The sequence below is a fragment of the Equus caballus genome, chromosome 17 (assembly GCF_041296265.1).
Source record: "Equus caballus isolate H_3958 breed thoroughbred chromosome 17, TB-T2T, whole genome shotgun sequence".
Lineage (NCBI taxonomy): Eukaryota > Metazoa > Chordata > Mammalia > Perissodactyla > Equidae > Equus > Equus caballus.
In genome coordinates this window covers 91,839,831-91,856,175 of record NC_091700.1, presented here as the reverse complement: position 1 = coordinate 91,856,175, position 16,345 = coordinate 91,839,831, and the positions used below count along the sequence as shown (strand labels likewise).

At 37.9% G+C, this 16,345-nt stretch overlaps 1 protein-coding gene across 18 annotated transcripts in view; it reads right to left on the bottom strand.

Annotated features, from left to right (window-relative positions):
- Nucleotides 1-1,164: 1,164 nt before the first annotated feature.
- BIVM (basic, immunoglobulin-like variable motif containing) overlaps nt 1,165-16,345 on the bottom strand; it is a 37,670-nt gene continuing 22,489 nt past the window's right edge. For 7 of the 18 annotated variants that reach the window (XM_070239284.1, XM_070239288.1, XM_070239286.1 and 4 more), the window contains 4 exons: nt 16,111-16,205; nt 7,200-7,332; nt 3,719-3,815; nt 1,165-2,886 (listed from right to left, as the gene is read on the bottom strand). In XM_070239284.1, the coding sequence (XP_070095385.1) occupies nt 2,593-2,886; nt 3,719-3,815; nt 7,200-7,332; nt 16,111-16,205 (619 nt within the window). In that variant the 3' untranslated portion in view covers nt 1,165-2,592. 18 annotated transcript variants of the gene reach the window in all.

Sequence of the window (16,345 nt, the reverse complement as noted above, 5' to 3'; positions counted from 1 at the left end):
ACCTTGCTTGAGCCCCTCCAGTGTCTGGGAGAAGGCAAGTTAGGAAGTGTTAGAGCTGCTGCACCAGCTTGCCCTAATGATGGGGCATAGTACTGAAAAGGAACATTTCAGGATTTGATCTAAATGAACATTTCTTACTACCAGAGAGCTGGGCAAAAACAAACAGCCAATGTGTGCATTTGAATACTATAAATGCTTTTAAAACCAGAGCAACATTTCTTGAATACAAATATTCTTCTGAAGGAACAGCAACTAAGGTGGATATTTGATTTACAAGGAATTGGCTCTTTTAGGTACCGTTTAAAGGGCTCTCTATCAAGATTCTGAACAGTAAAATGTACATCTTTTGGAGTAGTAATAATAGCAAGCACTTAAATAGCAATTCCTATTTACAAAGCACTGTTCTAAACATTTTACATATATTAACTTATTTAGTCTTCAATTTATAAAGTAGATACTGTTATTCTCATTTTACTAATGAGGAAATAAGCACAGAAAAATTCATCTTAACTTGCCCAACATGATACAGCTAGTAAGAGCAGATCCAGTATTTGAACCTTCAGTGCTTCTCTGGAGACTTCTAAGAAGAGCTGACCAAGAAATTAAATATGACAGGAATGTTACTAATCTTGAAAGAGAAGTGTGCAGTAACTTGCTTATAGTTTCTGGAAAAGTAGTCCTCAGTGTGCTCTTAATAACTGCCAAACTTGTAAGCCAAATTATTAAGTGATCATATATATCAAGACTTTATAAAAATTGTTTATGGCCAATACGTAATCTGTATAAACTCATCCTCTTTTCCTAGGTGTCACTGTGTTCTTTATGTTGCATTTGTCTTCCTTACTTCCAGCTCTTCCTGCCTACCTCATCTGAAATATTTGGTCAAACTCAATGAAATTGCTGATATTCAACCATGTTTAACCTACAAAAATGACATTTCATTTGGTTCAAGCTAATATAAGAATTAAGTTTTCTATTTTCTATTATAAAGTCTTATAGAAATCTAAAATTATAGTCATCATAATGTGTATTGTTCCATTGATTATAAAAATCAGACACAAGATGGCTTCTTATAACACACTACTTAGGCAAATTGTTGTGTACTTCAAACAGAATTATAAGGGTACTCTCCACCTAAAACAAAGGTTCAAAACATCCACATGATTAAAAGTAGAAAACAAAACTTTATTTGATGAAAACTTCTTAAAACTTCCAGTGTGAAGTAACAAAATCAGCAACCTACAAATCTCTTTCAGTCCTTTGCATTTCAAGCAAAATAGTCTCTTCAGAAAAATGACCATTTCATAATATATATCCCCTTCTGTAGGCTAGGCATGTCTGAGTGGATAAATGGATATAAAATTCAAAAGAGATGAAAATGAAAATATTTTAAAAATAAAAATCTGAACCCTCTCCTTGAGGTGTATTGCAATATGGTTACCAACATATTCAGCACCTTGTAATAATCAAGTTACTGATTTGAGTCCTGGACCAGCCCCTGAAATGAAAGAAAAAGAGATCCTAGTCCTTCATGAGTCACGGGTTGGCAGCAGAAGAAAATTGGAAAGCAACAAGAGAGGAGCTCAAATATATGAAATACATACTTTCTGAACTATTTAACACTCACTTCAAACAGCTAGTTGTCTACATGGTTTAAAAAAGGAGTCAGCTCAGAGTTTGAAAGATGGATAGTTGCCCTCTGAGTGACGTGGCATCCTAATGCATCTTTACTGCCGTTATCAACAGATGACTCCATACTGAGAGGCCAATCAGATATCGAAGATCACATTTCACAGATTACCTTGGGTACAGAAACTGGATACCACTTGTTCTTTTACTCTATCCCTAAAACAAGGTTTACTGTAGACTTACAGAAGTCTTTCAAGACCTAAAGTTCTTGTCAATATTGGGTAGTAACGTACCAAGTCAAGAAAATCAAGAATATCCTGAATCAATGCACTAAGTCACCCACTTGCACCAATAGAAAAGATCAGTTTCTTGAGTTTTTTCACTTTTGCCTCTTTATTGAGAATCCTGAGAAAGTTAACCAGGAGAGAAATGAGGCAGGCAAGATACTGCTACAAGTGAAAGAATTACTAGACTCACTAAATAATTTTAAATGAGCTTTAACCATGAGAGAAAACTAGAAATCAATAGCCCCAATGTTTTCTTTTTTAAAGGCAGATGGTGCCTTACATCTTTAGCTTAGGAATAAAACTACTGGCAACAAATTCTGGGGATCATGATGTAAGAAATCATTTCATGCTTAAGTATTTCAAATCCTGATGCTATGAAGTGAATTTGTGTTTGATTCATTTATATGTAATTTTATTGGATTTTGTGAAATTGTCCAGAATGTTTATATACTCTTAAATTTAAAAAGACAATAATCTGTGCTTATCTGCTTATATATCTGAAATCACCCATCATAATCATAAACAAGCCTGTTTACTGGAGAACTACAAGGTTATGTTTCTTACCACAAGACCTGTGCCTATTTCATATAGACTTAGTAAAATCTACTACTGTCTTAATGCAGTCCTGTATAGACCGGTTCCGTGTGTAACACGAGTTTTTCAGTACCCAGCATAATCAGTCATTCCCATCATAATCACTGTAACGCTGGTAGCCACTGTTCCTTCTCTCGTGGATACTGGACATCTTTTTCCATGACGAATCCTGATGGAAACTAGCACTGAAAGACCGTCCCAGACGCCCATGCTGCTTCTTTGAGATATTGTCTTCACTCTCAGATTTGGCAAGTCCCGGGCCATGTGTGGGAGGCTGTGATTCTTGTCTAATGGTTCCAAATCCAAAGTTCCAAAGGCCAAATCTTTGCCAATTAAGTCTCTGGAATGCTATAATGCAATGCAAATTTCCCCCAACCTGAGAAGAAAAAAAAGTTGAGTGAAGAAAATGACAGGAAATGAATTCTACTAATATGTGGGTTTCTATGAATTCCCTTATTTTGTCCCTCTTCTCACTACTTATCCTTTTAGACATCATCAGATCACATTATCCTGCATTCTTCCTGACCAGCTGCCTTTACAAAAATAGCAATGCCCACAAGAGCCAAAATACCTTCCCTCATAAGCTTCTCTACCACTCTCACACTATCACCTCTCCATCTGCCTAATCCAAACAGCAAGATCATTCCTCTTCCTCTCTCTCCAATACAGTCTCACGTGGCAGTAGGAATATGTCGATGGAATGTCTCCTCAGCCCACAGACTCTACCTTTCCCTGAGAACGGCCCCAGCAGCCTTGTTTGTACACATGGCTCTGCCCCATGGCCACAGTTAATTTGTCTCAGGAGTGAACACCTGACCCAAGTTGGGCCAAGACTGGAATTAGGCCTGAGGCAGGCCAGTCTCAGTCTAGCCTGTTCATCTAGAAGAGAGATAAAGATGATGATGATCTTTAGGAAGTAAGTAATCAGACAAAAAGAGAGACCAGAACAACATATAACTCCCAGAAGAATGAGTCAGACTAGCTACTTGACCCCTGCTAACCATTCTTCGACCTGGTACCAGTACGCTCTGAATCCAGGCTATACTCCTTGCCATTCCATTTTAAAGACACGCCTGTATCCTTAAAGTAATTTTCACTTTTCTAAGATGGTCTGAACTGGGTTTCTGTTATTTACAACCTAGACTGCTCAGTAAAATACTGCATTTTGGCAAATTGTTAAATACCTTCAGATATAATGGTGTTCTTACCTTCTTTGTTTTTCGATACTGTAGCCCCCTCTCTAAGTGCCGGATATCTAGATACTCTGGGTTTTGAGTGTTTAGATCAGTAACGATATCTGCCCATCTGTAGTTAAGGGGGAAGAATAAAGCACAGTTTTCTTTAAGTACAAAATGCCATTGTAATGGAACTTTTCACATGAGCAATTTACTACAATATTACCATGGCAGCAAGTCTCTTATATCAGGATTGTTCCATCTACTAAGCTTTAATAAAGTCTTGTTTTTATGACGATTCTGTTTATCCAACTAATGCTAAGGTTCTCAGTTTAAAAATGATTCCTCTCCCTATGAAATATCAACCTGTTGATGACATCCTACAGGCTAAAGTAGAAACTTTCCATATTTCCTTTTTAATTAGAGTCAAGTACATTTTCAAACAATTTAAAAGTTAACATCTTTACTTACAGACAACATGATTGATTGTATACAAAATCCAAAGCAATTACAAATTGCTTTGCATTGCAAAACTTACTAGAACTAATAAGTTAATTTGGTAAAGATGCAAGATTTAAGGCCTATGTAGAAAAATCAATTGTATTTTTGTAAACTACCAAGAAATAATTGGGAAGGGAATTTTTTTTTTTTTTTTTTTTGAGGAAGAATAGCCCTGAGCTAACTACTGCCAATCCTCCTCTTTTTGCTGAGGAAGCCTGGCCCTGAGCTAACATCCATGCCCATCTTCCTCTACTTTATATGTGGGACACCTACCACAGTATGGCTTTTGCCAAGCGGTGCCATGTTCACACCCGGATCCCAACTGGTGAACCCCGGGCCATCGAGAAGCGGAACGTGTGAACTTAACCGCTGCACCACCGGGCTGGCCCAGGAAGTGAATTTTTTAAAAAATCAATTTATAATGCCATCCAAAAAACATAACACACTTAGGGAAAATTTTAACAAAATACATATAAAATTCCATATTGAAAAATACAAAACATTGCTCAGAAAAATTAAAGCTTTAATTAAGTGGAGACATCGTCTCTGCTCATAGATTGGAAGATTCCATATTGTTAAAATGTAATTCTCCCCAAACTAAACTATGGATTCTATGGATTCTATCCTAATCAAAATTCCAACAGGCTTTTTAGCAGAAATTGAAAAAAAAAGGAAGTTAACATACTTTTTACAATGAATAGCAGGATGTTTTCTACTTGATTCTCCAATTAAGATCCAATATTCTACTTCTTGTGGTGAGAGGGGCCCCCTGCTAAATATGAAATACATTCACAGTAAGCTTAATAAAAGTCATTAGCTCTCTTGAAAATATTGCTTCAACTATATATTAATAAAAGATATACTAAAGTTTATTCAAAGGTGGCATTTTTACTGCTAGAATAGATATTGGAGTTTAGGCTGGGGCAAATGTCTAAAGGCCATTGAAAAGAAAGCATACATTTAGGCCTTGATCCCCTATTACTAAATCTAGGGATAAAAAAGTTGAAATATACCACCTCTCAGCATCTTGGAGGAAAAAAAAAAATTCTAGCATGCTACCAGCATTCTTCAGCTACTCTTCTCCTTTCACTGTGCATTCAAAAAGTTTCAAAAGACATCCTAAAAATAAAACCCTAAAGCAGCAATTCACCTGTGGAACTTTTTTTCGTTTTTTGAGGACAATTAGCCCTGAGCTAACATCTGCTGCCAGTCCTCCTCTTTTTGCTGAGGAAGACTTGCCCTGAGCTAACATCTGTGCCCATCTTCCTCTACTTTATATATGGGACGCCTGCCACAGCATGGCTTGACAAGCAGTGTGTGGGTCCGCACCCAGGATCCGAACCAGTGAACCCCGGGCTGCTGAAGCGGAGCACAAGAACTTAACCACTGCGCCACCAGGCCGGCCCCCCACCTGTGGAACTTTTAAACATACTGATGCCCTAATCCCACCCCTAGATATTCAAGTAGGACTGGAGTGGAGCGCAGGCAGGGTTGGTGCAGATTTAAAAGCATCTCAGGTGACTCTTAGGTACAGGCAGAGGTGAGGAACTCTCCACTAGACGGTACAAAGTAGGAGTACCTACTTTTTCATGCTTTACATTTGACAGATGTCTGGAGAAAGATGAAGCTGCAGAATGCAACTATAGAAGAAAAGCAATATGCCTCACCTCCAGAGAGATGAATAAAGCTTTTCAGGATTCGGAGAGACCAAGTAGTCTCTCTCGTGCTCCTCATTCACAAAAATCCAACGTCCAGCCTCCCACTTCTCCCAGCTGGCTCCTGCCTGTCTCAGGATTCCCCCACTCAGTGCCTCGAGTGGGACTCAAAGGCTTACTGCCTCCAGCCTCAAAGAGCTCAGCCTATCCCCCCGAGGCCCAGCCATGCTCTCTCAGCCTGACGTTAGGCCCTCACTAAGAGAGCAACGCTGCCTCTTCCCCTTCCTCAGTTACCAATGCCACCACCCAGGAGTCAAACCGGAACCTCAGCCGGCTGAGAATAACTGTGCCTATCGATGCTTTACTCAGTCTTCACGGCTTCTGTTTCCTCATTCTCAAATAGGACACCACTTCCTTTGCTTCTAACTATCCTGGCATTATCTCAACCCATCATGAAGAAAACTTGCCAAGGAGGAAAAAAAGTGTTAAAATTCAGTCACCCTCTCTTAATCATGGCTTGTCTCTTCTAAAAAGATACAAGTTTAACTGTATGTAAACATATATAGATGATAAACTTAAAATACATTTAAATATTTAATTTAAAAAATTTAAATAAATATTAGCTTTGGGGGGCTGGCCCCGTGGCCGAGTGGTTAAGTTCGCGCGCTCCGCTGCAGGCGGCCCAGTGTTTCGTCGGTTCGAATCCTGGGCGCGGACATGGCACTGCTCGTCAGACCACGCTGAGGCAGCGTCCCACATGCCACAACTAGAGGAACCCACAACGAAGAATACACAACTATGTACCGGGGGGCTTTGGGGAGAAAAAGGAAAAAATAAAAAAAAAATCTTTAAAAAATAAAATAAAAAAAAAAAAAAAAAAAAAAAAAAAAAAAAATATTAGCTTTGGGCTGCCTTGTAGCCAGGAGGAAAGTGGAACTCCGATAAATTCCCTGTGTTTCGCCATAAGAAAGGAAGTGCTTTTTAATGTACTCAGTTATGACAATCTTCTTGACACCAGATTCCATAATACATTTTCCATGTGGGACACTGGATGAGGACACTGAGACATAATAATGTAAAGTCCTTAACATCATTTTATAATAAACATAAAAGCGATTTTTCAAATGACTTTCTCTTGTCATGACTCTGAACAACAATATCTAAGTAGATGACGTAAGAGCACAATTAACCAAATGGCATTCTGCAAAAGAATAAGCTCAAATGTTTACAGAATAGTACTTGATGTAAGGAAAGCAAATCACCAAGCCGTCCAATTTCTAAGCACTAAATATTTCTTAAACGCTTTCTAAAACACATTTTCCTGATGAAGTATCCACAGAAAGTTCGTAAATGCTTACCTGAAGGCTTTATTAGCTTTAACAGGAGTTGCTTCAAAGCCAATTGGACAAAAATAATGATTTTGGCAATGATAGATATAAGCCAGCGATTCATCTTTCAGTCCATGAGTTAACTTTGACAAGGCCCCTGGAGCTACAAAAAGCGAAAACAAACTGAAGGACCATAAAGCACTGTTTATGCTTCACACAAATGACTAGTTAAGGACTGAAATACAGAAAAGACATTATGCAAATCACACTGACATTGCTGGGGAAAACGAAAAGCTATTGGTGACACACAATAAATTGATTAATTTATTTTGAGTTTTACCCTTTAGACTGAAATTCAGATAAACTGAATAGCAAACTAAAGAATTGAAATATGTCCTTGCTTACCAAAACCTTCTAATATTATACATACTTGTCTGTGAAATTTAATTACTGTATAAAACGTAATACCTAGTGTATACAGCAATGGCCTCAGCTTTTCTGGTTGTACACATCTGTCACTAGAAATTTCTGAATAGGCATGCCCATTATAAGCATTTTTGTTTATAAACTATGTGCATTTACTGCTGTACTAATATGGCTTTATAAAAGATATACAAAAAGTAGGAATTTTAAATTACATTAAAATATATACATTCTGATATGTTCTTCCCATACCACCATGATCACCTTGCACAGCTCCTGTAGTGGGTACATCCCAATTTGAAGACCACTGAGGTATGTGGATAAATATAAATTCCAGATAATAAAGTTCCCAAAAGGGAAACTTTCCCCGCTACTAACACACAATTTAATCTTTTTACAGAAGTTACACAGACTAGAGGAATAGTTTTCATAAGCCAAGTGATGAGATGAGAACATCTCTTGAGATAGACTCATAGTACCATGGCATTCTCTTATAACTGCTCCTCCTTGTATGTTTCCCAAAGCTATATTAGTTGTGAAGTAATTTCGAAAGTATTACCATAAGAAACAAGCTTTATCAGCTCTCAATACTTAAGGCCATTAACTGCGGTTTCATTAACTTGCATCTCCTGGAAGAAACTAAATTATTCATGAACAAATAACCCATTAAAACTGGAAATCCTAAAAATAGTCGAAGCAGATAAAAGCTTGCAAGTAATGGTTTCTCTGATTGACTTTCCGACCACTGAAATAGTTGATGACCGCTAAGAACAGCAGGTAAATGGCTGTAACAGAGCCAAGGAGGCGGGACCCCACCCCCACCCTTGCAGACACACAAAATTTGTGAATTCCATGGAGACAACATTTCTGTCTTAAACTCTTTCTCCAAGGTTTCATGTAGACCTTTCCCATAGATTTTCACTTCATGGCCTACCATCAGAGCATACCTGCACAGCAAGGCAATCTTTTCTATTAAAATCTCTATTCCAAAGGATAAATAAGTCTTTCTGCAGTGTTGGTTCAATTACCCTGACAAATTAAAAACTAACACCCAAGGGCAGCTCCAAATGAAGAGTATAAGAGCTAAAATTCAGAAGACGGTCAATATTTCATTTTCAGAGTTGAACCTGATTTTAGATAGGTTCCAGGATGGTGAGCAAATATAAACATATGGATTTAAATTCCTCATAAATTCAATGAATACAAAAGATGTTTATACACATAATTGGTATAGAAAAAACTCTTTAAATCTTTTAAAAATTGTGAAAATGCCAAATAAGTTTTCCCAAATAACTAAACTTTTTAATAAGAACTTTTATTATTAATTTTAATGGAAACCTTTAAGTATTTCAAACTTTCCTCCTTTCTTAAGTCATATGTAATACAGAACAGCTGACTTCTTTAGTGTGACTATAAATAGTAACTACTTTAATGTCCTGGAATATATTCAGGATTTCAGGGGCAAATGAGATAGATAAGAAAGTGTGCTCTCATTAATATTCCCATAATTTTATCTGCTACAAATACTCTGACCATGTCCTAGTTTTCTAGAAGACATGAGGTGGTTTTTCTTCTATGGAGTAATATTTATGGGCTTAGTGCACTCAGGGATTTTTTTTTCTCTCTACTTCAAGGTACAAAACATTCTGATTGATTTAGATGAAGGATCAGCAAACTTTTTCTTAAAGGGCCAGGTAGTAAATATTTGAGGCTTGTGGGTCACAGGCACTACTCAACTCTGCCATTGTGGCATGAAAGCACCCATAGACAAAAGCAGCCAAAAGCAATGTGTAAGCAAATGGATATGGTTGTGTTTAATAAAACTTTATGTACAAACCAGGCTGCTGCCTTATGGGCTGTAGTTTGCCAACTTCTGATTTAGAGCAATAATTCTCAAACTTTTTGACACGGAATCCCTTCTGCAAGGAAAGTTTACAGGGCAGGCTATTCCATAAGAAGGATCAAAGCAGAGTTTCTGTGGCCAAAAAGGAAGTAGGGAATCCAGGTACCCACTCCTCTCCCCCACCAGCCCTGAGGCACTGCCATAGAAATTCCTAGGGCCCAACCAAGCCCAATTTGAGAAATTTTAATAAAAAGAATTTTTATTATAGCTGTTTAATGGAAATCTTTACCTATTTCACACTTTCCTCCTTTCTTAAGTTAAATGTAATACAAAACAGCTGACATTTAGTGTGATTATGGATAGTAATTACATTAATGTCCTGGAATATATTCAGGATATCCTATCAGTGTAAGACCAAGCTCTTGATAAAGAGTTGGACAGCACCTCTTTAGGAAGACTACAGCAGTAGTTCTCAAACTTTTAAACAACAGATCACCTGTACCAACCTCCAGAGTGTCTGACCCCGTAGGTCTGGGGTGGGGACCAGGAATTTGCATGTCTAACAAGTTAGCAGGTGATGCTGACATTGGTCCAGGGACCACATTTGAGAGTCACTGGTCTACAGTTAAGAAGAAAATCTCATTTAACTTAATTCAGTAAGCAATTTATGAGCAGCTACTAACTATATCAGAAACTGGAGGGGCCAGCCCAGTGGCATAGTGGTTAAGTTCACGTGCTCTGTTTCCACAGCCCGGGGTTCAGCAGTTTGGATCCTGGGCCTGGACCTACATGGTGCTCATCAAGCCATGCTGTGGTGGCATGCCACATAGAAGAACTGGAAGGATTTACAACAATGATATACAACTATGTACTGGGGCTTTGGGGAAAGAAAAAAAAAGAGGAAGATTGGCAACAGATGTTAGCTTAAGGACAATCTTCCTCACCAAAAAAGCATACCTAAAAAAAAAAAAGAAAGTGCAGGGAAACAAAAGACAAGTGATGCACAGTACCTCCAGCTTCCCTCATAAGGAAGATGAAACAAGTAACTTTGAAATAGGGTAGAGTAAGACAGTGCCACAAAAAAGGGACATAATTCAAAGGAGAAGAGCACATTAGGCTTGAGGAATCAAGAAGGTGGGATACTCAAGACAGAACTTAATGAAGTGGCAAGATTTCAACAATCCAGACAGAGGAAAGAGCATGAAGAGAAACCAAATCACTGGGGAGAAGGGAAATAATCAGGGAACAGCAAGTAGTCCGGTTTAGAATATGGGGTATGATAGTCAGTATAGAGAGGCCTACCGGAGGGCACCCCCAGGATTTCAGGACAAGGTCAGAAAAAGATCACATTCTGAAATAAAAGACAGTAAACACAGTATTTAATACATTAAGATAGGCATCCAAGAAAGTAAATCTACTTAGGAGAAGACATATAAATGTGTTACAGATGGAAACTAAATTCAAAACAATGTTCACTCTAGACCAGAGTATATCCAAAAGATCTGAAACTTAAGCAATGAGCAACTACTACCAAATGTAGGCCCATGATCTGTATGTATAGAGAAAAGAGGAAAAAACGACTAGAATTAGCCAGCCCGCTGTACTGTGAGGAGGAGCATATGTCCTGATCAGCCAACAAGAGAATTCTCGTGCCTTTGGTATTATATTTCTCACTCTAAGTTAATATATCAACATGCTGATGTTCTTTGAGTTTGTTCTGTAAAGACTGATCATCTATAGAAGAACTATAGAGAATTCTAGAAGAACTTACTAGAATGTATTTTTACACCTTCAAAGACATGAACCAGATTCTGTAATCCAGCAACATAACATCTTGCAAGGCTCTTAGTCCCTTGGCATCTTTTAAATACAACTGGTACATGTTGGACAGCAGTGGAAGGTCAATCTGTATTGGCTTTGAATGGTGCTAAGGAGTTTATGCTTTAAGCGAGCACTAGAGAGCACCTAAAGAAGAAAGGTATCTGTTAGCACTGCACGTTAGAAAGATTCATCTGGTCTTGTGCCTAATTTGAACTGGAGAAAACCAGTGGATGAGGAACACACAGTCCACCTGAGATGTGCTAAGGCACTATAGTAAGCTGGTAGCAATGGCCAGGGTGAGGGTACATATGAGTTATGTTCAGATAGGACAGAGGTAGCTATTCTCTGTTAAGCAAAAATAATGAATTAAAATAGAATAAAAATGAAATACATGAATATTAGTATAATTTCCAAGCTGGCTGATAAAAAAAAAATGAATCTGGACTTCCCTGGCACAAATGTTGGTTGCTAAATGAACCAACAGTTTGAAGTTACCTGAATGATAATGTAAATAATGATGATAATAAGTGAACCAATAGTAGGAAGCTAACGTTGGCAATTTATAGCACAATCTTTTATTGTATTTATATCTCTGAAACAAATACTTTGTTAAATCTGTTAACTTCTATCAAAATCTCTGGATTTTGCTTTTATTCCATGAATGAGCTCAGTTTACATTTACTGAGGGCCCCTGGAAACGAGCATTGCAGCAAGCACTGGGGAGTTACAAAGTCAAAGCAGCATAGTTCCCAGGAAAACCTAAAGCCTATTGAGGAAACAGGCTTAACAGTGCTTAAAAAATAATTTAAACAAAAAGAGAAGATACATTACAAAGGATTTTTAAATGAACAGCAACAACTGGCAATGGTTTTCAGTACTGAACATCCCAGAGACAAATGAGAAAAGCCTATCTCTACAACCCTTTCTTCCACAATGAGAGAGAACAGAGACTTCTGCTTGACACAGGTACTGCTCCTCCCTCTGAATACAATCAGAAGTTCTAGGGGAACATGTGTGAGGTCCTAGGGCACCATATATGGAATCAAAGTGCTATTGAGAGCAGTTCCTATGGTCAAGGAGCTGGACAGACACATTAAAAAGATGCAACATATAGGGGCAGACCTAGTGGTGTAGTGGTTAAGTTCGTGTGCTCCAATTTGGCAGCCCGGGGTTTGCAGGTTCAGATCCCAGGCATGGACCTATACTCCGCTCATCAGGCCATGCTGTGGCACCATCCCACATACAAAGTAGAGGAAGACTAGCATAGATGTTAGCTTGGGGACAATGTTCCTCAAGCAAAAAGAGAAAGACTGGCAATAGATGTTAGGTCAGGGCCAATCTCCCTCATGAAAAAAAAAAGATACAACATATATATAAAGTAGCATATGCCAAGGGCCAAATGACAGCTGCAAACAGCATGATAGGAAATAAGAGGAATCCAGGCCTAACATGGCAGGCAAAGCTTCAGCAGTAAAGCAGGCTTACGTGGGACCACTGATTACTGAAGAGGACGACAAGTAAATTCCAAGGGATAGTCAGATCAATTATCCTTCAGGAAATACACACAGAAAAAGAAACAGTAAGGAATCAAGCATTGTAATAGGAAAAATAAAAACAGAAATAAAACTGGGAAAATATATTATTAAAATTTATTTTAAGAAATTCTAGTAACCACCCCTCTCCCCCAGCCAAAAAAAAGGAATGAGAGGAGAGAAATCTGTAGCTTATTCCATTCTTCAAATGAAAAAGACATGAGGTATGTTTAAACATAGTAGAGGAATTCAGAAAACAGTATCAGGTCAATTCATTAAAAGAATTGGAACAAATTTGGAAGACTCTTTAAAATGTTACATTTGCTTAACTGCTGTGGCAAAATTGTCTTGTAAATAAGCAAACAATCATTAGTTTCAAAATAATCTGGAGAATGTGTTTATTATGAAGGTCAGAAGGTATTTTGTTATAATACTGGATTAAATATAAAAAGATCTGTTAAAATACATAACAAAATTTCCAGAGATTAGAAAAGGAGTAAAAGTAGGGATTCTATGAAATAAGTGAACTTTAAAGATAGCTTTTGTCCTGAGGGTTTCTGCTAAACCGTAGAAAATTTAAAGTTCCACTTTGATGGCTGCAGGAAGTATGCAGGAAATAAGCCTGGGGTTGCCCAGGATGGAGAGGGAAGGAAAACAGAATATGTCACCCAAAATAGGCCCTTTGACATAAAAATTATTTTGAGCTAAAGGCAATTAGTAGTAAATGCAGGAAAAGCTCTCTCAATCCTTCTCTTTTCTGCCTAAAGGCAGGCTATAGATGCTCCTTTTACTGGAGACAGACTCTTAGCCCCAAGATGGCAACCAGAGGAATCTACAAATAAAACTTACTCCATCAGTTTCCTCTCATGTATTTACTTTCCCACAGGTTTCTGCCCTTGGAAGCCTGAAACTGCTTTCCTTTGTCCTGTTATTTATCTACAGATTTATTGTTCTTTGTTGAAGATGCTTTTTAGGCCAAGATTCTAATCCACCTTGCTGAGTTACTTTTTGTTGAGATTTCTCCTGCTTGATGTGTGCTGCACATGTTAATAAGCTGTTTGGGTTTTTTCTTGCTAGTTTGCCCTTTTGTTAAAGGTCTCAGCTGAAAACCTAAGATGGGTAGAGGTAAAATTTTGCCTCCCCTACAAGAGTCTTAAGGGGAGAACGCATGCAAAGCTGGCACGCCATGAGGCTGCACAACTTCAATGTAAAGGTAAATGAGAAATAAACTGACCACACATAACAGGGACCAAGGAAATCTGCCTGTCTGAATTTTGGATTGACAGAGGAGGAAAAAATTTCCCCCAAGAATTCATAATCATAAGTCAGTATAAATTATGCAACCTATGTGGTCAAAAAAATCCTCAATTACAGAATTTAAATAATAACTACCCCAATTCTCCAGGGAACAGGCAAATTTAAATGCAAATCTTCTCTGAGGATTCTTAAGATTCCTAAATTCAATCCAAGCCTCAAAGCCTTCCACAGAAATAGATCCAATTAATGGATTACAGTTCTTAAAAAATTAAACACATAAGGAAACAAGGCACCTCAAGTGAGATCCAAAAGAAACAACAGACAGCAGAATCGGATACACTCAAATTTCAGATATTAGATTAAATATAGAAAAAAAGCTTTAATGTATTTTAAAAAATAGTCTGAAAATATGAGTAAAGAACAAGAGACTTTATCTTTTTTTTTTTTTACATTTTTTGAATTTTTATTTATTTTTTTGTGTGTGAGGAAGTTTGGCCCTGAGCTAATATCTGTTGCCAATCTTCCTCTTTTTGCTTGAGGAAGATGGTCCCTGAGCTACCATCTGTGCCAATCTTCCTCTATTTTATGTGGGATGCCACCAGAGCATGGCTTGACAAGCAGTGCTAGGTCCGCGCCTGGGATCCAAACCTGCGAACCCCAGGCCACCAAAGCAGAGCACGTGAACCCAACCACTATGCCACTGGGCCAGCCCCAGAAAAGGAGACTTTAAAAAAAAGCAGATTGGAAAAAGAACTAGATATTTATGGAATGAAAAACATGATTGAATTTTTTTGAAAAATTCAAACTCAATGGAGAATACAAAAAGTAAATCAAACACAGCTAAAGAAAAAATTTAGCAACCTGGGAAGTATATCCTTCCTTAGTTTTTAATTGCCTGATCAATTACTGAGAGAAGTGTAATGAGAGTCTCACCAGAAACAGAAAAACGTATGAATACACCATTTATAGCTACCCTTTCCTTAGGGACAGGCCCCCTGCAAATGCACAGAATTCAACCAGTAAGAATAAAAGCTAACATTTATTGAGTCGTCTCTCTGTGTCAAAGGCTTCTGTGTCCATCCTTGCCAAGTCCAGTTTTAGCAAGAATCCTCCTGTCAGTTTAGAGAGAATCGCCCAGCCTTGATATCTGATCAAGTCCTCATCCCCCACCCTTGATGTCTAAGCCCTTGGCTTGCCTGTTGTAAGAATCCTGTTAGAGCAATTTAGCAAGAATCCCTCGACCTTGGATGCCTCTTCTTAGTAATTTTCCATCCATTGACTCCTCACCTTGCTAGTTGACTATAAATTCCCAGTGGCCTTTGCTGTATTCAGGGTTGAGCCCAATCTCTCTCCCTATTGCCATATCCTTATTACAATAGTCTTGAATAAAGTCTTCCTTATCATTTTAACGACTGTCAAAATTTTTTCTTTAATGCTGTATTACAGTTTTCTGATTTATAAAGTCAAAAGATTATTACACAATTTAAAAAATGGAAGTTATTAAATAATGCAAATTATTTAATTAGCATATAACTAAAAAACAATCCTTAGGATCAACTCCATTACTCTCTGTTATAACCAAGACTGTTCTATGATAGAAGTGTGTCACTTTCACAGTCCATTGTCCTGTTGTTATACGTTATTACGCAGGTCTAACATCAAATATTCTAAAATCCTTGCATTCCCTTTCAGGAAGAACTGCAAATTCCACGCCACTTCCTGAAAGAGTTTTACCAGCACGGACACACACACACACACACACACCATGGACCCAAACAATACAAGCAACATGTTAAAGTAGTGTTTATGACATACCTTAAAGTTCTAAAAGTTCTACATGCAAAGATGAAAAGAGCTAAAAATATTCAACTGCTTATTGAAAAGTGCTGTACAGATTACTATTATGATTTCCTCCTTGGATAAAGAGATATAAAAGTAAGAGACTGTGTTTAGGGTTTCCATAACGTCCCATGAATCAAAACAGCCAATCTTTGAGATGGATCCTAAAGCAGATAGACGTATGTGCACACACACGTTTGTGTGAATCTTCTATATGTTTACCTACCGGTTTCTCCAGCTGTTTTATTCTTCCCATGAGGCTTATACAGAACATATGAGCATCCTTTTACATGGAAATGGTCATTAATTTGTCTGAACCATCTGAAAAATAACAAGAAGATTTGCTCATAGCAACAGTTCCATAACAAAGGGGACTATTCCAGTTCTAGAGAAATTCAGGCAGAGCCCAAGTCGGGCATATCTACTAGAGATTAGGGCCCAGCAGCTGGATACATGGTTTA